This window comes from Anser anser (assembly GCF_964211835.1).
Source record: "Anser anser genome assembly, chromosome: 10".
Taxonomy (NCBI): Eukaryota; Metazoa; Chordata; class Aves; order Anseriformes; family Anatidae; genus Anser; species Anser anser.
This window is the reverse complement of record NC_139730.1, coordinates 8,072,742-8,092,566: the sequence shown is the minus strand read 5'-3', so window position 1 is coordinate 8,092,566 and position 19,825 is coordinate 8,072,742. Positions and strand designations below refer to the sequence as shown.

Genomic DNA, 19,825 nt, shown 5'->3' with positions numbered 1-19,825 from the left:
AGGATTTCTGACTGCAGGCTGCTTCACTGAGCTGTGGACAAGGTTTATTGCATTATAATAGGAGGTGGAACAGTGAGTTTGTGTATTATACACTCTAATGGGACCTGAGAAAGAAACTTTCTAACTCAAGTACTGCGCATCCTTGGGTAGGATTTATCCCGCCTTAATTCTCCACCTGGAATAACAACATTTGCTTTCTCTACTTTTATTCGATCTGTTTGCAGCGTAACACCTGGTATGCTTTCTAGTGATATCCAGCCTTGAATTGTGGGATGTGGTTGCAATGTAAGATGAGTTATGGTAACGCTATCACAAATATTTGTTGCTTACTCAGGTTCTTATGTTGTGCCTATCACTCTAGTACCTGGGCTCTCAGGATTTTGCTCTAGCTTTGGCCCTTCTTCCTTCCTTTGAGATGTTGAAATGTTGTTTCCAGCTGCGTTGTGTGGCTGTGGGATTTATTTCCCTTTCTGAAGATTGACCAGTTGTCTTCTGGCAGATGTGTGAAAGGGGAGACTGCAGTTCTGGAATGTGTCTGTTTTACCTTTCTTCCCTTTAAACAGGCTGCAGATGATGTTGGGGATGTTTTGAAAGATGTTGCCCAGCTGTTTCTTGTTATGGGGGATTTCTCTGGTCTATTTGGCCTTATTTCAGGTTTGGGGCAAAGTATTTCAGGACGGGGTAAAAAGTGAACTCTAAATGTACAGTTTTTTGGGGGAGGTGCTCATTCTCTGTGACGTAGTCCACGTTGTGCAACAACAGCCTGACACGTCTTGTTGTGAGCTTCCCTTCAAAGAGACACCAAAAGTTCCTCTTGGATGCAGTACTGAGGCGCAGGTGTAGCTGTGTTGTAGTTAAGCCTCACCCCATCTCTTTTGATGTCTCAGAAGAGAAAACCAGCCGCACAGGATGAGCTGATTCCAGGTGACTCGGGAGTGACAATGACCAGGTTTTGTTCCTAGGCTCCTGGGGTCACTGCAGAATGGAGGCACTCCAGAAACCTCCTTTAGCTGTTCATTTTGCTTTCTCCCCAAATGCTGGGGCTCAACAGACCAGGTATGGTACAAGATATGTCTTATGTTCCTGGGCCAATTTAAGAGTTACTGCACAGGGAGGAGGACTTTCTCCGGAAGGGACACGAGGGCATGGAAAGCTGCTGGGAGAAGGAGAGAACAGTCATGGGAGGATGAGTGAAAGCTGTGTGACCACACAAATGATCTCACCTGAGATTTCTCTTTCCATGATACTGGTTTTCTAACAGGCTGATTGCAGGGATGACTTTCCATCTTTGATGTACAGGCAAATAAGCACCAGGGCAGAAAAATAGAAACATTCAAATCATATGTTATTTGAGCAATAAGACACGACAGGGCATGAATGATGGGACATTAATTCATGATGGTGTGTGACTAGGCAAGAATTTAAATGTCATAAGTTAGGCAGTCGTGTGTTTTATTGGAATTATAAAACTTTATTAGAAAAACGTAGGGAGGGGGGAAGTTTCCCACCAGCCCAAACTCTCCTTGTATTGGTGAAGGGACGAGCTGTGAATTACTGGGTGCGAGAGGCTGGGATGTTGATGAGGCTGGGATGTTGATGTAGGAGCTTCACGTCTGTCTTTGCCAGGAGCTGGGGGTGACCAGAGGATGGAAGCTGAGGGGCAGAGCTGACCCTCGGGTTGAACAGGGAGTGTGTTGGATGTCCTCTGTTGTGCGGGGAGCCACGAGGCCACGTGCCTGCGCAGCCTCCCCGGGCAGCGTGTTCTGCGCGGCCGTGCTTCAGCACCACGGACAGGGCCGGCCTCGCCGCCCTCCGCTCCTCCGGCCTCCATCCCTGGCCTCCTGCCTTCCTACCCAGATCCTCCTGCCTGTGGCTAAGCCTTGCTGCTTCAAACCTCCAGCCCCTGTCTGGCCTTTCTGCCTCTAACCGGGCCTTTCAGCCTCCAGGTTTTCAGGCCTCCCTGCCTCCAACCCTGTCTTCTGCCTCCAACCAGCCCCAGGCACACTGAGTGTGGCCTCCTGGCCCTCCTTGCTTCTCTGCTTGCACCCAGGCCTCTCTGCCTCTCACCCAGCCTCCCTGCCTGCCCTGAAGCCTCCTGGCTTCCCTGCCGCTCTCTCAGCTCCAACCTGGAGCATGGCCTCCCTGCCTCCTCTTCCTTTCTCTTGCATCCCCTCCCTCCTTTTCCAGCCCGAGGGGAGCAGTGGCAGTGCACACCTGGCTGTGCGTGCAAGCTGTGCAAAACAACCCGGTGTGAGTCCACTGAGGAGAGCCCGGCCCGGTTCCTTCTCCAGCGACACCTTTATCCTTCTGTCCCTCCCTCCGCACGAAGCGAGGCTGCCGAGACGTCTGTCTGACAGATGCAGTATAAACTTTCTGAACTGCAGTGGCTCCTGGCACCGGCTTTGTTCTGCAGCAGGAGTGGAATCATCCTGCAGCACTGCTACCCGGCAGCTGGCTGGGGCTGAGCTTACTAGAGAGCTGCCATCCAGCCTCGCTGCAACCGCAGCTCGTGGGGCTTGGTTAAATGTTTGTTTTACCCAGTTGTGCCTGTTGATAATTGTGGGCAATTTGCTATCTCGGAATAATGAAGGAATGCCTGCTGCAGTCTGAAGCACTCTGTGCTTCATGGTGATTATGTTTTTCATATAAAAATACTCCTCACGGTGACCAATATTTGTAGATAAAGGGTGGAGGAAAGATACTTCTCCTCTCTAAGTACGAGATGTATTGAGAACATGGAAAATATTCTTGTGAGTTGTTTTTTTTTTTTTTGACAGAACTAATTGCCAAGGACAAAACATGTTTCTGCTGTTGGCATGGCTATAAGTGAGTGCTGTAATGAGCAGGATCTGGCTGCCTTTAGCCACCAACAGCCCCCTGCTGCCCTGAGCCAGGTGTGCCTGGAGCCACAAGGTGCATCACGCCAAGGCTCGGGTGTAGCTGTAGGCAAGTCTCCGCTCAGCCCATTTCTCCCCATGTGTGTGTGCGCTCAGCAGCTGCAAAAAAGAGCATTTCCACCCCCCAAAAGGCTACGCCCGTGCTCAGGTGTGCTCTCAGGCACCTGCTGCCTCCCTGCTCCCCGCGGATCCCCGGGGGGAAGCAGCAGCCTGGCGCGAGGCAGCTCCCTGCTCGGCGCTGTCTGTCTGCTAGGCTGAGGGTTTGGCTGACGGGGCGCAGCGAGAGCGTGTTGGCCTCGCCTCCCGCTGTGGCCAGGAGCCTCCACACGGCACGGGGCAGGCAGCTGCCAGCTCTGCTGGCAGGCAGCGTGGTCCCCGTGGAGGAGCGTGGTCCCCAGCCCTGCACCCTGTCCTGCCTCCATGAGCACAGCCCCGTGCCCCCAGCTCTGCGCCCTCGCAGGGTCCAGCCTCTGCTCCCCGCGGACAGGAGGACGCGGGCACCTCCCGGGGAGGATGCGGGCACCTCGCCGCCCCCAGCAGGGAGGTGGGTGAGTGCCGGGGGGCTAATGGCAGCTCTCTTTTCATTAGCTGCTGTAAACATGGCTCTTTGGCAGCCGCCGCCTTTCCTGAGCCCAGGAAGACCATTTTTCCTTTTATCTATAATTTAGTGAAGTGTCAAGCCGCAGAAGTTTGAACGGTAATAAGCAGCAAAGGAAACTTATTTATTTGCTGCAAAGGTGGGTTTCGTTCCAAGGCTGTGGCTTTTTTTTGATGCTTCCCTCACAAGAAATGTTGGCAGCTCGCGCAAAATCCTTGCAGGGTGTTCGTGAGGCCTTCCCCAGGCAGCTCACTGCTGCGGCTCCCGCTTGGCTTTGGGCCTCTCCAGCCCTTTTCCCATGCTGGATCCATGTGGTCAAGGGGTGAGGGATAGAAAAAGGGGTCTGGAGAGAAGGGCGGGGTTTAATGGGGTAGGGAAATATGCCTGTATCAGTTCTACGGGAAGTAAATATGAAGGAGAAATGGGTTTGCTAGGAAATACTTGGGAAATGTGCTTGCAAATTAACCAGAACCTTCCTCTCCCCCTTCAGCCTGGCTTTGGAGGCAATATTAGAATCTTCCTAATTATTTTTCTTGGACAAGTTTTGCGATCCTGATGATATTAATTATTCTTAAAGGTCAACAGCTCTCACTTGAATCCCCTTCTGTTCTATCATGTAATCAGTTAATTAATTGGAAACCATTTAGCGGTGTCTGCCGAGAGCTTAGCCCGCCTTATGCCCTGTTGTTTTGCTGTTGCTGGGAGATATAGGTGTGTGTGTGTGTGTGTATATTCATTTTTGTACCCCTTCCTTTCTTCAGAGGACCTGAAGGGCCCTCGTTGCTGTCCCAGCCCCTCTCTGGGAAATGCCTGTTAAGGGTTCTCCATCCCGTGCTGTCTCCTTGTGCCGTGTCTCAGCGCAGCGGGGTGGTTTTTCTCTCCGGCAGCCGTCTGGTTTCCTCTGGGCCTGCTGGAAACCTGTGAGTAGGAGGCATTCCCCCGTCGCTTGCTGTTTCTGTCTTGAAGAAACACGCAACGTGAAGCAAGCAGGCAGGATAAACCCAGCCCCTTGCTGGAGCTGTCGGCTGGCAACCCTTTTTTCTCCATCAGTACAAATCTCCAGTATTATTTCTGTGTGTCAAAGCAGGAGAAAAACCCATTGTGGAGTTATATTCCAGGCCTAGGAGGACTACAGGTTGGGAGAAAAGAAGCAGGGTGGGCTCAAAACATCCCTGAGGACACCTCGGTGGCAGGAGGACAGCCAGGGGGAAGGGTTGTTGCCTGTTGCATGTTAATTTTCTTTTCCTTGAGCGGGAGCCTGGCATGTTTTGTGGATGCTGCTGGACTCTGTCCTGCGGGGAAGCTGGCAGGCAGAGGGAAAGCGACTGCAGGGCTGACCTAGCTTTTAACCTTTCCTCGAGTCCTGGGAGAGCCCAGATGTCTGCAGAGAAGAGCAAGTGTAAACAGCACACAACAGATGTAGTCGGGCGGGCCGGATCCCCGCATCTGATCCGCCTCGGAGCACGGGGGATGTTATTACCCACATCTGGTGGCTGCTACCATCAGCACCGCGCGCTGAACCAAAACCGTGCGCAACAACGAGCTCCGAGGGACGGTGCCTCCAAACAAAGCTTAATGCAGCTGGGACATGCCTCTGACGAGATGACTTGGAGGGTGTGGAGGCATCACAGGGTCAGGGATGGCCTTTAAAGTGCTTGGGCCGGGCTGGAGGCAGCAGCAGGAGAGGGCTGGCCGCGCTGGCAGTGGGAGGCGAGGCAGATGTGCCGCGGAGCTGGGGCGGAGGCGTGGTGCCGCACGCCCTCGCCCTGCTCTGCTACTTCTGCTTTTTAATGCTATTGTTTAAAGAACAATGTGGAGGAGCGGCCCCTCTCCACCTCCTTCGATCCTGTTTCAGTGATGTTCGGGATTTGCAAATCATGGTCTTGTAAGCAGGAGGCGGGGAGGGACGCGCGCTCGGGGTGGCAGGGTTTCTCCTTGCCTCCCCGATGAGGGTCTTCTGCTCTCCTCTGACGCAGGAGGCTTTGAGTTTGGGAGACTGTTGCAAATTCTGGCTCTAGCCTTAGAGCAAGAAGTAATTTGGGGTGAATGAGATAATGTGATGGGATGCACTGTGCGAGTTCAGGGGCCTCGTGGAGCGTGGCACAGTGCCACGGACGTGAGCAAGGAGGGAGTTGCGCTGTCTGAGCTCCCAAGGGAAGATTGAACCTTGGAAGCTTTTTTACTCTGCTGTGTCTGGAGCCTGGGCAGTTCCTGCCCTGCCTAACCCTGCTTTCTGGGTGTGTTTGGCATTGCCTGGCACTTTTGTAGGCTCTGCCTCAGGCATATCCTGCTGGGGCTTGGTGCTGAGCTGTCGGAGATCTCAATTGAGCCCAATGTCTGCAGAGCCTGACTTGTGGTGAGGCCCCTACTTCCACAGCTTCTGGGACTTGCTGGGGTAATTTTAGCACATTCATTAAGAAAGGACAGTTCGTTTTTTCCCCTAACGAACAAAGCTGCTTACTACACAGGGAAGGGAGGGAGGGTGACGGGGAGGGCGGGAGCTGGGGCACGTGGTGCTGCTTTTAGAGGTCACTGGAGTCATCTGCCAGAGATGGGTAAGCCCCGGAGTGACTCTCTAGCATTTTGCTGTTTCAAACCCAAAATTTCAGTGCCTTGCTTGCTGCAGAGATGAAGCCTGGATGTAGCTACCCCTATACCTCCAGCTGCCATCCTTGTCCTCTCCTGGAGCCGCCTGTACTGAGCCAAATCCCCAGCGAGCTGTGAGATGATGGGAAGCACCCCCTGTGCCGGACAGGGCGCCCAGGGCACTGGAGGGACCAAAGGAGTCGGCGTGGTGCCACTGGCACATCCCGTGCTGGGGAGGGCAGCTGAGGGGGTACTTTTCACCTCGAATTTGTGCCAGGCTGTTGCTTGAGTTCCTCCAACCCCAGCTGCTCCGCGCAGTGAATCCCACAATCAGGACTTCCAGAGCAGCACCGTGTTATTAAAATACGTGGAAGACTTGTCCCATGCAGGAGAAAATGTGTCAGGTTGGAAATAAGGGCGAGTGGAGGAGGGACAGGCGAGGAGAGTCCCTCCCCAGCAGTGTTTCTGCCACCGCGTCGGGCTGAACCATATAATATAGCTTACAGTTTAATTACAGGGGCTCTTGCTTGTTGGTGTCATTAATGAGGCATCCGGCTTAATTTAGCTGAATAAAAATGGCTTTAATAGTGGGAACTCTTTTGGCAGCTGGGTAATTGAGGGAAAAGAAGAACACGCTGCCTCCTCATTCAGGCAAGTCCCCTCGCTCCAGGGCTGCATGGGGTCCAGGTCCCTCTTTCGTGTCCCTCCCTGCAGCTTGGCGACCTCCTCGGGAGGCAAAAAGCCACCTGGCAGCTCTTTCTACAGGCTGCCCTGGGGGAAGTGGTGTCTTGTGAGTGATGGAGAACACGTCCCACGGCAAAGCAGCGGCTTGACAGCGTTATGGGAGTGCTGATGGCAGCTCCGTCCCGAGGCACGCTCGTGCTTGCCGCCGTGAAATATGCGGGGAAGGCGTTTTGCTCCTCTCCTCCTGTGTCTCCTCGGCTCGTGACGTGCCAGGTTTTATTACAGGTGGAGCTGATGCACAGCCTGTTAGAAAGGTTGTCTGGCACGCTCTGCTCCACGACTGCTTCCACTTCCCTGCAACTGCCAAATTTTAATTGCTCAGGCTGAAGTTTTCTGTGTTGGGTGTCTGCTCCTGGTTGAAGGCTTTTTTTTTTTTTTAATGGTTTCTTTGTAGTTTCAAATAAAAGCTGTTCAGGTGGTAGATGGGGGAAATGGGCTGTTTGTCTCAAGCCAGAAAACACTGGTGATGCTTCTGTCCCAGCACCTGCACCCTCCTGTGGAGGGGGGAATACTGCTCGTTAAGGAGCAGGCTTTGCAGGAAAGACTTAATTTTGCTCTCCCCATATGCGTGTGCCAAAATTCAATTGAATTAAAAAGCAAGAAAAAGAAATCTCTCTGGTATTGCTTGGAGACTCCTGTAGTGTTCCCAGGTAAGTTGCCTGAGTTTCGTGTGACACCCACACTTTCCAGCCTTGTGGCACCGAGCTTTATTTCTCCAGGGTCTCACATAGGCAGAACAGATTTTGATCCACTTCGAGGGAGAAGTTTGGCAAAGGATTTTTGGAAGCAGCTGGGGGAGATATGGGCATCAGCTCTTATTGGGACACTGGGCTGGAAGGATGCAGAGGCTGGGAAGATCGTAAGAAATTTGTGCATGGATGAGGAGTTTGGGGCTGAGGAGTGTTTGGGGGGTGGCTGGAGAGTGATGAGTGGAAGGCGGTCTCAGGTCACTGGAAATGTTGGGGACATGGAAGCGATAATGGACTTTTGGCCTTCCAAGCAGAGTGAGCAACTGGAGGTGGGAGAGGGCTAGTCCTGGCTGGGGAAGGTCTTGCTCTTCCCCTAATCCTCCTCTCCTATGCCCTACAAACGCTGGGAAGCTCGGTGCGCACGGCTGAGGTTAGAGCGCGGTGGGAACCTTGCGAGCGCCGAAGAGGAGTTACAAAATGCCAGAGCTTCGTTCACCCGTGGAGCTGTAATTTAATCTCCTTGTGTGCATGTACTGTGATACCGTCTCTAATTACATAATCACACGCTATTTTCCCCAGGAAACCTGCCCCATCCGGCGCAGGGTATGGATCTATTCTGGGGAGAGATCGGGGCTGGGCAGGGAGGTTTTTCTGCAGCAGCTCCATGTCTGTGCAGCCAGTGGACGGACCCTTTGCACCTGCACACCCGGTCCTGGCATTCCTGACCTTTCCAGTGTTTGCCTTTGCAACCTAAACGATGTGTTTCTCTCCCCACGCTAATACCAGGGGCCATTTTACGAGGGCCTTGTTGACATTTTAAGGTGTCTGGGTGACAAACGCGCTCCTCCCTGCCCGTGTCCTGCCTGCCCTGACACAGAGCTGCTGGTGCGTCCTTCCCGACCTGTCCCATGGTCAGATCAAGCGGTGCCAACCCTCCTAGGGCAGGGGCAGACGTCTGCATGAAGATGCTCCTCCGCTGCCCCTAACCCTCGCTGTGGGTCGTGGCTTTTTGGGGCAGGTGGGCGCTAGGAGCGGGTTTGCAGAGAGCGGAGGAGAAAAGCGGAGCGCATCTGCCTGGCAAAGCTGCCTGCATTAGTGAGGGCGCTTCCTTTCTCCATCTCTCTGTGCCCTAAATTGTAATAACATGATCATGCTATTTTTGATTCCCTTATTTGCGTGGAAAGCCTGTTGTTTTTTCTCTTCTCTTTCAGAATCCAATTTTCTCTTGACATTTCTGCCTAATGTAGCAAAACATGACCTTTGAGAAAGGACATTCTAGCAAGACTCACTCCCTCCTCTGCATCTCTGCCTCTCCCACATCTTGCTGTCTCTCCTGCATCCCCTTTACGCTTCTTTCTTCTCCCTGTGTAGGGGGAGGGAGTTTACTGTCTCACTTTTCTCTAGAAGCGAGCTGCTCCTTCCCCTCCTACTTTTCATCTGTCTTTGCAAACTTCCCAGGTGCCGAGTGCTCCGGGGTGGATAAAGGAGGGAGTTCTGTGATTTTTTTTTTTTTTAATTTTTCTTCTGCTTAACATCACTTGCTATTTTTTGCTGCCTTCCTAAACTTTGTTGGCGGCTGGAAGCAATTTGTCTAAAGCCTTAGGAATGGTGGGATCTCAGTCGTGTGAAGTAAGGAACCTGTGGTTTGCGGGGCTTTACACAGCAGGGTAGTCTGATGCGAGGCAGAGCCAGGATTTAATGATGCAGCACCGTGCCATCGGGGTGCTTGGGCTGGTGTCTGCCAGGCTCATGAAGAGCCTTTGGTGTGAGAGCTGCAGCAGCTCCTAAATTCGGAATTTGGGAGCTGGGTTTTGCAGGGGCACATGGTGGCGGATGGGACGTGATGGGAAGGGAGCTGACGGGGACGGGGTTGCGCTCGGTGAAGGAGGATGCAAGGTGCCCCCTCCTGTGTTTCCTGGAGCTCCGGATGCTCGCACAGACATGGGAGGATTTGGGATTTTGCCAGCACATGCGGCCACCCTCCTCCTGCTCCCCCAAAGGCTGCCCGATTTCATTATCTCCTTCTCACCCTGCTGGCAACCCGAGGCTCTCCTCTTCATGTGGCTGCCTCCTCCCTGCATAGCATGCCCCAAAAAACACCTCTTCTCTTTTGCTTTTAGTACTTCTCAGGTTCCTTTTGCGCTCTTTTAACCTCTCTGGCTTCCAGCCGAAGAGGCGATATCCACCAGGTCGCGAAGCTCTCCCGGGTAGATGAGGTTTATGTTTTTAAGTTTTTGATGAGATTTATGTTTTGGCAAGTTTGGGCAGATGGAGGAAGGGACAGGGAGCTGTCAGCTGCCGTGGCGGTGACGCCCCTGGGTGCAAACAGCCATAACGGGATGCTTCTAATGCACAGCCACTAAGTATTGTGTGATGATGCCTTGGGTAATCGTAGTTCTGTCACTTCAACCCGGTCGTTATTTTTAACACGATGTTTGTACTTAACTTTTTGTTCGACTTACAAAATTAGGCTTGTTCTTTCTGCGTATGGTTGGTTGAGCTTCAGATTCGTGGGCAAGAATCAGACAAATCTTTTTGTTTTCATTATTATTTTAACACTCCAGCAGGATACAAACCATTTTTCCCTTTGGGGGTAAAAAAAATAATAAGAAGAGAACTTCTCTTCAGGTTCATCCTCATTAAAATCTCTCATTAGGAAACCTAGAGTTAGGTCCTAAACTGTTTGACAGCCGTGCAGAGGATGACAGGCTCTGTGGTGGCAGTAGGGTCACGTGCAGGGGGAATTATTTACGGTGACTTCTTTTTTCCTGTTAATTTTCAGAGACCTTTCTGGTAACCGGCTCACCACCCTGTCATGGCAACTCTTCCAGACGCTGCGGCTCTTCGAACTGTAAGTCCCATCCCGGAGGTACCCCCTGGGAGAAGAGGGAGGCTGAGAGGAGGAAGGATCTTTATATAGAGCTGTTTTGAAGCCCATGAATAATTACCTAGAAGTCCAGTGGGCAGCACCTTCCCTGGGAGGATTCCCTGGCTATGGGAGCACCGGAGCAGAACTGCTTCTCTTTTAACTTCGTAGGGGCTGGCTAATTAACATCAGGATGATGAACAAGTTGTTCCGGGGGTGGTAAATGGCTGGCTGACCCTGGGAAAAGGTTAGAAATACTCTAGAAATACTCACTGGACCAGATTTTGAGTGTATCTTCCCAAAGACTTGGTCCTTGTCTATTGGAGGGTAACACCAGCTGTATTTCTTTAGCTGCCGGCCGTTCTTTAGAAGACAACCCTGCTTTTTAGGTGGATGACTCCCTCGGTCTCTAGCAGTTGAGGTGCCTCCCCGCTCCCGTGTGGGTGATGAGATGGGGTCTCCCCTGGGGCAGCAGAGCCCTTCAGCCTGCTGAATTATTGATGGAGCGTTCAGTGCTGTGCTCGAGGAAAAAGTGGACGTGAAATCAATGGAGCGTTGCCCTGATGACCTGTTTTGTTGAATTTTAGAAATAGTTGTTTGGTGGGACTATATATATATATATATATATATATATATGTAGGATTTCTCCCAGAGGATCCTGGGAAGCTCCATTCATCCTCGCTGATGATCAATAGAGCTGTAAGCCAGAAGTGACTTATGAAGGAATAAAGACAGTCTTTCAAGTGGGAGTAAGTGTGTTATCACCGGTGTTACTGCAGTGTATTTTATTTCTGTCAAATTGTTAAATGAAAAATACTAATAGCGATATTAGAAATAGAGAAACGCCCTTCTGATGGGGAGTCTGGCTTGCAAACTTAAAATGCTGAATCTGGGATTTGTCCTCTCGCTGATTACAACCCCAAATATTTCTTTAAACCTGGCTCAGGTTTCAAGTGTAATAGCATGAGTCATTTGTATGCTTAGACCTTTACTTCTTGTCGTTGCTCTGTCTGGCAAAACTCAGATTGATGGTTCCTACCCAGGAACTGTGGAGGAGCAAACGGGGCTGTGGTCCTGGGCGAGAGGCACCGGCAGGGCTTGGGGTAGCGGTGATCCTGCAGATTGATGGGGATGCTTCCAACATAGCTTGTTTTTGTGGTTTTGTTTCACTTGGATCTATCTTCTTTCTTTGGGCACACCCCAGGTCTTCCAAGTCAGGCTCAAAAGACCAATACCAGCCCAAGGGGAATTGAGATGGTGCTGTTTGGGCAGCAAAGTGTACTTGTCCCCACCAGATGAAGGATGCCTCCACGTTGAGCCACGCCATTGATGCTGGCAAGGAAGTTGGTGGCTTCACTGTGTGTCAGCAGAGTCACTTGGGGCCAGGGCTCTGCAGCCTGGCAAACGGAAACTAAACGAACAGTTTGGCTCCCATCGGAGCTGTGCTCGGAGCAGTTTTCTCAGCGATAATGAGCCCTGATTGATGAAAGTAGTAACGTGGGTAGGAACGTGGGAGGTCACGGGACCGGCTGATAGGAAGAGGAGAGGAGTGGGACGGCAGCTCTGTCACGAAGCGTGGTGTCAGCATTTCCTTTGAAGAGGCTTGGCAGCGCCCAACTCGTCTGGACGTCTCCTGCCATCGTGCTCTGACAGGCTTCTTGGCACGCCACCCCCTGGCACGGGATCAAGTGATCAGCTTAGAGGTACGGGCTGAGAGCCTGCCGCTGCTGAGCGAGAGCCACAGCCTGGTCGGGTCGGTGGTGTTCTGAAGAAATGCTTTGTCACTGCTAGTTCCCGTCACGTCTTCCCCCTGGGCTCTGTGTCCCCAGGGGCCCTCCTTCCACATGAGCACAGGTGGCGTGGGCACAACCAGGATAACGTGGTGATGCTGGTTCCTCGAGCAGGAAAGAAGAGGAAAGTTTCAGCTGGTGTTAACGTGGCATGGAGATGTGCTTGCAGCATCCTTCCCAGGGCCAGGAAACTGCTGAGCTTTGCAGAGAAGACCTCATGGAGGTGTAGCTTGAGCTATGTGCTCTGAATAATCATTCACGTAAAGATGCTGGGAATTAAGGTAAAGAATTGTTTTCTCTCGTGGAGTGGATGTGGTCCTGAGCGCTACAGCTGCTAATGAGGATAAATGGATCCCCAAGCTGGAGAGAAATTGGTAAAGGATGTGCGAAAGTAGAAATATCGTATTTTATTGTATTTTAGTTTTTTAGAAATGCAGAGGGATGGGTGAGTAGAAGACAGCTTTTTGGCATGCTGAGCTCCAAGGAGGTTTCCAGAATTTGGGAGGGAGGTGGAACACATGGCCCAGGACTTCAGCAGAGGCCAAACCTCAATGTGCAGCTCGGAGCGGGTGGGAAGGGAAGTGATGGGAGGATCGTCTCCAGCAGGGTGCTGGGAGAAGAGCCTCAGCTGTGTGACATGGAGTGTGCCAGGGAACATGCAACCGGACAAAGCCCCTCGTGGAGGTGAGAGTAGAAGGCTAACATGAAGTTCATGCCGTGTGAAGATTGTGCCACGCCATGAGAGGGGCAGGTGGCTGGGAATCTGGGGCTCAAAACAGCCTCCAGGCTGCCTTCGAGGCATCTCGAGCTAGGAAAAATAACACTTTAAAGCAGAGTTTTTCTTGTTGAACAGAGCTGAGCTTGTCCCCTGCTGACTCACTGAAGAAAGGATGGCAAAAATGAGGCGCACTTCCAAAGGATATTATCTCTTCCTCCTCCTGGCCAGAAGCGGGGCTTGGAATGGTTTCCAGTAACTCCAGCCCCAATTCCCACGGCACGGGCTGACCTTGACCGGCAGGGCTGAAGCCAGTGTGTACGCAGCTCTGCAAAGCCTGAAGCTCCGTGTGCGTGGGGAAGCATCTGACACTTGCAACAGCTCATAAACATCGGGCTTAGAGCCTTTCTTATCCACAAGTCACAGCTGGCTTCCTCTGTCATGTCCTTGGCTTCCTTTGTCATGTCCTCTGAGAGCTTAAGGCTGACATTTCAAGAAATTCCTTCCCGGAAAGACCTAAGACTCTGGATCCAATTACCTCCTTGGTTGTCTAAAACCCCGTAGTCCTGAACATCTCGCTGCTCTGCCCGGACCATTTCTATCACGAGCAGTCCCCGCCGGCAAGCCCTGCAGAAGGTTTTTGCAACACTACAGCAAGAGGCTTTGGTAGGGATGGGGCACAGCAGCATCTCTGTTACGAGCCTGACTTAACGTTTAATGTGCCTCTAGCTTAAAAACTTATTGCCACCAGCAGTCACACTAATAGAGCTGGAGCTGGTCGGTTAGTACTCACGCTCTGAGCCTTAGCTAATTCAGCTGTCGGACACCGCGCATCGTTCCCTATCTGAGCCCTTCCCTTTCTGGAAGAGCTTTGGAAACAACAAGTCTGGCTGCACCCCCACGAGAAGCACTGGCTCTGGGAAATAAATAGAAATGGAAAATGAAAATAGATTTTGCTTTCTCCCCGCTGGGTGCTCTTTGGTTCTCCAGCTCGGGGAAGCAGGCTGAGTCCCGAGGTAGGAGAGCGTTTTAATTGCGAGCATGCGAAACCTCGGCAGCAGCTTTATGTGAATCAAAACAGACAGCACAAGTGTGGCAGCGATCTTCGCTGCCCTCCGAGAGGCTCTAGCTGCAGACAGCTTTGTTTTAGCTGATGAGACAGGGGACAGGGCGTGTGTCTTTGTTAGCTGCCGAGCTAAAAAAAACCTGCTTCGTGTGCGAAGTCCCTCAGCTTTGGGTGGTGGTGGTGCCTTACAGCATGTGGTGGAAGCTCCTTGAGGTGCTTCTCCCCTTTGCAGGGAAGGGGAGGTGTGCTTATCTCCGCAAGCAGAGGGTCACGGGCAGTGGGGAGGCTTTTACTCATTTCTGTCGTATGCTGGAACGGAGGTGACCAAGCTGGCTGGGGGTGACTGAGTGGTTCAAGGCCTGCCAACGTGGTCTTTGAGTAGAGCTATATCCTCATTCACTTCTGTCGTGTGCTCATTAGCCCAGCCTCTGACCAGCCTTTGCTTTTAGCTTTTGTTAAATCTGCAGCAGGAAAGAGCAAATACGTTACAGCAATTGCAGGAGAAAGGGCTGGAAGGGGCTGCAGCTCCTAATGAGCCATGCATGCTACAAGGCTGGGACACTGATGAGGTCCAAGAAGAAAGATGGGGGTTCATTTCTGGGGGCAGGTTCAGGGCAGACTGAGCACTGAAATCCCTATAGACCTCTCTAGAGAGCCAGCCATCATGGCAGGGAAGGCTCCAAGCGAGGAGGAAAGGCATCTCCCACATGTCAAGTGTGCTTTTGCGAGCATGTGAGAGAAAATTGGTGCACGCATCTGTGTGCACAACTAGACACCCACGGTGCATTCACACTGAGGTGCCATGCCAGCAGCCGGTGGCACTTGGCATGTCCAGCCAGTGATGGGAGTTAATTTGTGCAAAAGCCCCTGTGGGGGCCTTGATTAGAGCGAGTTACATCACTGGTGCTGGGGCAGGTCGTGGGTAAATTCTGCCCTGAAGCACGCTCTTCCTGTATTATTCATGGCCCTTCATGAATTAGCAATGGGCCGGGAAGGCTGCCTCCTCTTACTTACAGAGCTGCCCTTAAGTGCTGTGACAGCGGCTCTCACGGCAGCCTCGTTTTGTGAGGATATTTGTAGCAGAGCAGAATCTCTTCCCCAGTGCCTTTAAGCTCCCACTGTTCCCTGCCTGGTCCTGGGTACATCTCCTGCCACCTGACCTAACATCAGCTGAGCTCCTGCTTGTTTATGTGCTGTCCTGTAATGTTGACCACGTCCCCTGCTCCTGCCCAGCATCCAGCCCTGCTGGCAGTGCTGACACCGGCTCTGTGGGCTCTGGATTTGGGGCTGCAATGAAGCTTTGAAGCCTGTGCAAGGCACTGACTGTACCTATTGTAGTGTGCAGAGAGTGCCTCGTCATCTGGATCCCACCAACTTGCTGTGCCAGTCTGCTCTGGCCTGTTAAACGTAGTGCTTTGGCCTTCAAGTTTCTTGTCTAGGCCTTGTACCTGTATTGAGAAGGCTTAGGTGCTTGTTTTTGGGAAGGAATGCAATAATAAAAAGGCATGAAGTGAAGTTTAACTCTGTTTGTTCTAAAAAATAAAAATAAAAACCAGATGACATCTTATTCTAGGAGGAGGATCAACCTGACGCCATTAGGCCTCAAGTTCAACAACCCTGGGTGCTGACAGGAGCTCCCTTCTCCTCCTGGTTTTGCAGTACTGTTACAGACCAGACAGCAGCTGCGCGTGTTTGGACGGCTGTTTCCAAATCCCGTTAGTCAGTGGAATTAATTTTGTAAAAGGAAGCATGAATTTTGCAGTAACGTGTGGAACGGACCAGGAAAGCAGCCCCCCCTCCTCTGATGGGGGGATCCAAATGCTACGTGGAGCAACGGATTGACCTTTGGAGAAGCCCTTCTTTTCTGGGGTGACCGAGCTTACCTTTTCAGTGCTGAATTCTCTGCTCCCAGCTTTCTTCTGCTTCACAGTTATGCGAGGGCCAGTTCTGTTTGTCCAGGTTTTCTCCTGAGACAGCCCGCTGGGTTGGTAGCTCTGTCCTGGCTGAGCACTAGGCTCTCCCCCATATTGGGGCCCATCCTCCTTGCATCTACACAGAGAGCTGTAGGGCTTTAAAATGTAAATGAAATGGTTAATAGGTTGGAAAATCGATAATAATAAACATTCATTGTATATAAAACGTATAAGTGTGTTTTAAATGAAGTACATTAAAGGCAGTGCTTTTTTCCTTTTCTCCCGGCCGGGTCAGCAGGGTCTCAGCGCAGTGCTGTTTGATTTGATTAAAATGCATGATATCCATCCTGCACATTAGCTCATGTCCTGGAGCCCTGGGAGGCTCTGTTTGTACACAGTACTCAGGAGAAGAACTGCCAGCTTTGCTGAGTGCTGGTGGAGCTGGAGGTGTGCTTTCCCCAGCAGGGTCTTGGACCCCCACCAGTTTAGGATTTTAGGATGTGAATTAGTATTTTAGGGTGGTGTGAAGCTGCTTGCTCCTTTGCTGAGAGATGAATGCCTGGGGTGTCGGGGTGGCGTTACTGTGGGACCGAGCCGTGGCTGTGCAGTCCTTGCAGTGAAATATGCTGAGTGCATGTGTGTTGACCTGGAAGATGTAAAACCTTGTTCAGGGAGGAGTGTGTGCGTGAGCACATGGATGCACAACCTCCATCCTCTCCGGAGCAGGAGGAGATGGGAGCCATGTGCTCCAGAATACCCCATGGAGGAGTTTCTCCATCAGCTCAGAAGAGCCCTTTGCATCTCCCTGGTGCCCTTTGTCCCCGGGGAGCACAGAGCCAGGAGATCTCCCTGGTCCTCCTTCCCCACCCCACTGTCGTTTCTCTCTCTCTGCCTGTAGGAGACTAGAGAGGAACCTCTTTAACTGCAGCTGCGACATCCGCTGGATCCAGCTCTGGCAGGAGAAGGGCGAGGCCAACCTGCAGTCCCAGGAGCTCTACTGCATGAACATGGACACAGCCGTCATCCCTTTGCAGGAGATGAACATCACCCAGTGCGGTAAGGGGCAGCCCGTGCCGGGAGGGAGCCCTGTCCTGTTCTGCCCTTTCCAGTTGACCCCTTTACTTAGGGAAGCTGATGCCATACTATCTCGCCACATGGTCAAGAACAAGATGATTGAAGCTGATCGCAGTGGTTTGTGGATTAAAAATAGAGTATTGGGGTAAACGCGGGGCTGCTGTTTGAATGCCTGAAGGTATCAGGGGATCTGGGGGATTTCCTTCACTATAATGCCATTGCTTGACAATGTGCGATGCTGTGGTTGTGAGAACTTATATGTTTCTTGTTGCTCTTCCTCTGTCTAACAAATCCTAGAAATGGCATATTGATAAGAGAAAATTCTCCTAGGAAATACATGTCTTTATCCATTTTCCTTGCTTTAATTTTTCAATTGCAAGCCCGTGTCTGTAGGGATGAGGCAGGAGTGACCATGTGTCTCTTTCTGCTTCCTGCTGATTAACAGAGTCCAGTGGCCCCAGGAGCAACATGAGGCATGTTCGATAGTTATCCCTCACCTTGTTCACGCGTCAGCTGCCTGTCTGGTATCAGTTTTTGCTCTGCTGTTGCTGTTACTGGAAAGCATTCCTCATAGTGTAAGGGGAAGGACGCGTACCTTCAACAGAACAATTAAACTGTCTATACACTAGCAGCTGTCAAACTCAGAGGATAAAAAAAGGAGGACAACCAGAGGTTTTCTTTCTTCGATTATCGATCTCTGTTCTAGGAATTTGGGTTTGTTTCTTGCAGCAGTAGTAGACAAACAGCATGCGTTTGGATTTGCGTGACTTTTTATTTTTGATTTTTTCCCCAAGTTCACGATGTCCCTTTACTAAGCTCTGGAAACTGGCCAAAGTGTGCCTGCATGGGGATGAACTAAAAAGATTTGAGAAAGCACTGTAATTTCCTCCACAAATGGGAAGAATAATCTGTAAGGATTAGAGAGGAGGGGAAAAAACAACTTAGGGATCAGGGATGGGAGGAGAGGTGATTCCAGCAGTGGTGGTATTAGACCTGAGGGGACACAGAGGAACACAGAGGGTCCTGTCTTTGGGTCATCACAATGGAAGGGGACCACTGTTCTCCCACACTCTCTGACTTGCTTGGCTTTTCAATGAAGCCAGAAAGACTGATCCCTGCAAGAAGGCTGTTTGCCCTTCTTGCAGCCAGCTCTGTCTTATTTCACGTTGCAGGGATATTTGGTTGTTGGGGCAGCAAGTAAAGAAAGTGTGTAAATCAGAGCCCTCATAGATCAGTGAATCTCTCTGACACCACCAAGGAAGAACAAGGGCACCTTTTATTAGGAGAGCTGTGGTTATTATGAAGATGCATCCTTGGTCATCTTCTCTTGATTATTACAAATCAGAGGAACGCTGTCCTTGCCTGAAGTGTTGGGTGCTCTGTGCCATGTCCCTAGAGGTGGGGACACTTTGGATCCTCTCCCAGTGCGTGCAGCTTTGCCATCACAGGTGATTGTCCTTGAAATCAGCTTTGGTGGAGCTAAAAGAGATAGGGAGGGTGGTTGTGTGAGGGGAAGGGCAATGAGAACTGGGCACAACATTTGGATTAGTGTCTGATGGGAGGGTCTGCTCAGCTGGCATTTCTTCAGAGTCCCCACTATTTCCTGTCTCCGTGCTGCCTCCTTCCCTTGGTAGGAGAATGCTGTGCTATTGCCTCCTGCTGTTTATTGTAAGCTGATGGGGCTGATTTGGCAAACAGCCTGGCAGGATTTGGGTCCACGTGTACGCATCCTGCGGCTGGCTGCAGCAAATGCTGCTCTGCACCTAAGCACCTCGGTGTCTGCCCTCCTAGACCTCCCGGAGATCAGCGTGAGCCACGTGAACCTGACGGTGCGGGAAGGGGAGAACGCCGTCATCACCTGCAACGGCTCGGGCTCGCCGCTGCCCGACGTCGACTGGACGGTGGCGGATCTCCACTCCATCAACACGCACCAGGTAGGGGCTCTGCTGCTGGGCAGAGGCACAGCTGCAGGTTTGGGATCCCCACGTCCATGCATGCATGCAGGGCTCAGGTAGATGTCGGAGAGTGCAATGGGAAATGTGGAATGGCCCCATCCAAAGGAAAATGGGGGCTGTACCTTATCCAGATGAGAACCTAGGAAGCGTCTGAAGGGCATTGCAAAACCTTCCCTCCATGTGACAGGAAAGTGAAGATGAGATAGCTTCATATCTCAGTGCTCCCTAATTGAATCTTAACTCATGTCTCCTCTAATGAAACTACCTGTTTACAGAGGTGTCTGCAATAGCTGTAGCTGAAGCAGGCAGCTAAGCAAGCTGTTCTGGAGACAAGCTGTGTTTATCAATGCTACAGCACTGTGGCTCTCCACCTCCCAGTAGTTCTCCTCATATGTAACGGTGAACTTAATCGGGTGAGGAAATGCCTCACCTCCCCTAGGTCCTACTTGTCCTTGAATTTTCAAGCCCTTCTTGCATTTTATGTGGAAACTGGAACCCTCACCTCCTGGGAGCAGGAGCAGGGAGGAGGGAAGCCACCAGATGCTGATTTCTGCCTATGCTTCTCTGTGCTGCGTAGACCAACCTCAACTGGACCAACGTTCACGCCATCAATCTGACCTTGGTGAATGTCACCAGTGAGGACAACGGGTTCCTGCTTACCTGCATTGCTGAGAACGTGGTGGGGATGAGCAATGCCAGCGTGCTACTCACCGTCTACTGTAAGTAGCTGTGGCGAGGCCTTGATTACACAGAGGCCAGGGTGAGGGCTGCCCGGGGAACTATGTGAATGCACGGCCAATTTTTACTGGTGATACACTTTTTTTGGATGGGAACTAGGAGCAGAGCACAGAGATGGGTCCTTGTACATTTCTCTTAAGGTCAGTACTCTGCAAAATTTCTTGCAGAAAAGAGCACTATGCGGGCAGGATCCA

The 19,825-nt window shown here is 51.5% G+C and overlaps 1 protein-coding gene across 11 annotated transcripts in view; it reads left to right on the top strand.

The window, feature by feature from the left end:
- Positions 1–19,825, top strand: part of NTRK3 (neurotrophic receptor tyrosine kinase 3) — a 207,439-nt gene that overhangs the window by 35,967 nt on the left and 151,647 nt on the right. For all 11 annotated transcript variants that reach the window (XM_083849724.1, XM_083849720.1, XM_083849728.1 and 8 more), the window contains 4 exons: positions 10,297–10,365; positions 16,763–16,920; positions 18,730–18,872; positions 19,471–19,612. In XM_083849724.1, coding sequence (XP_083705850.1) covers positions 10,297–10,365; positions 16,763–16,920; positions 18,730–18,872; positions 19,471–19,612 — 512 coding nt within the window. The remainder of the gene's footprint in view (positions 1–10,296; positions 10,366–16,762; positions 16,921–18,729; positions 18,873–19,470; positions 19,613–19,825) is intronic.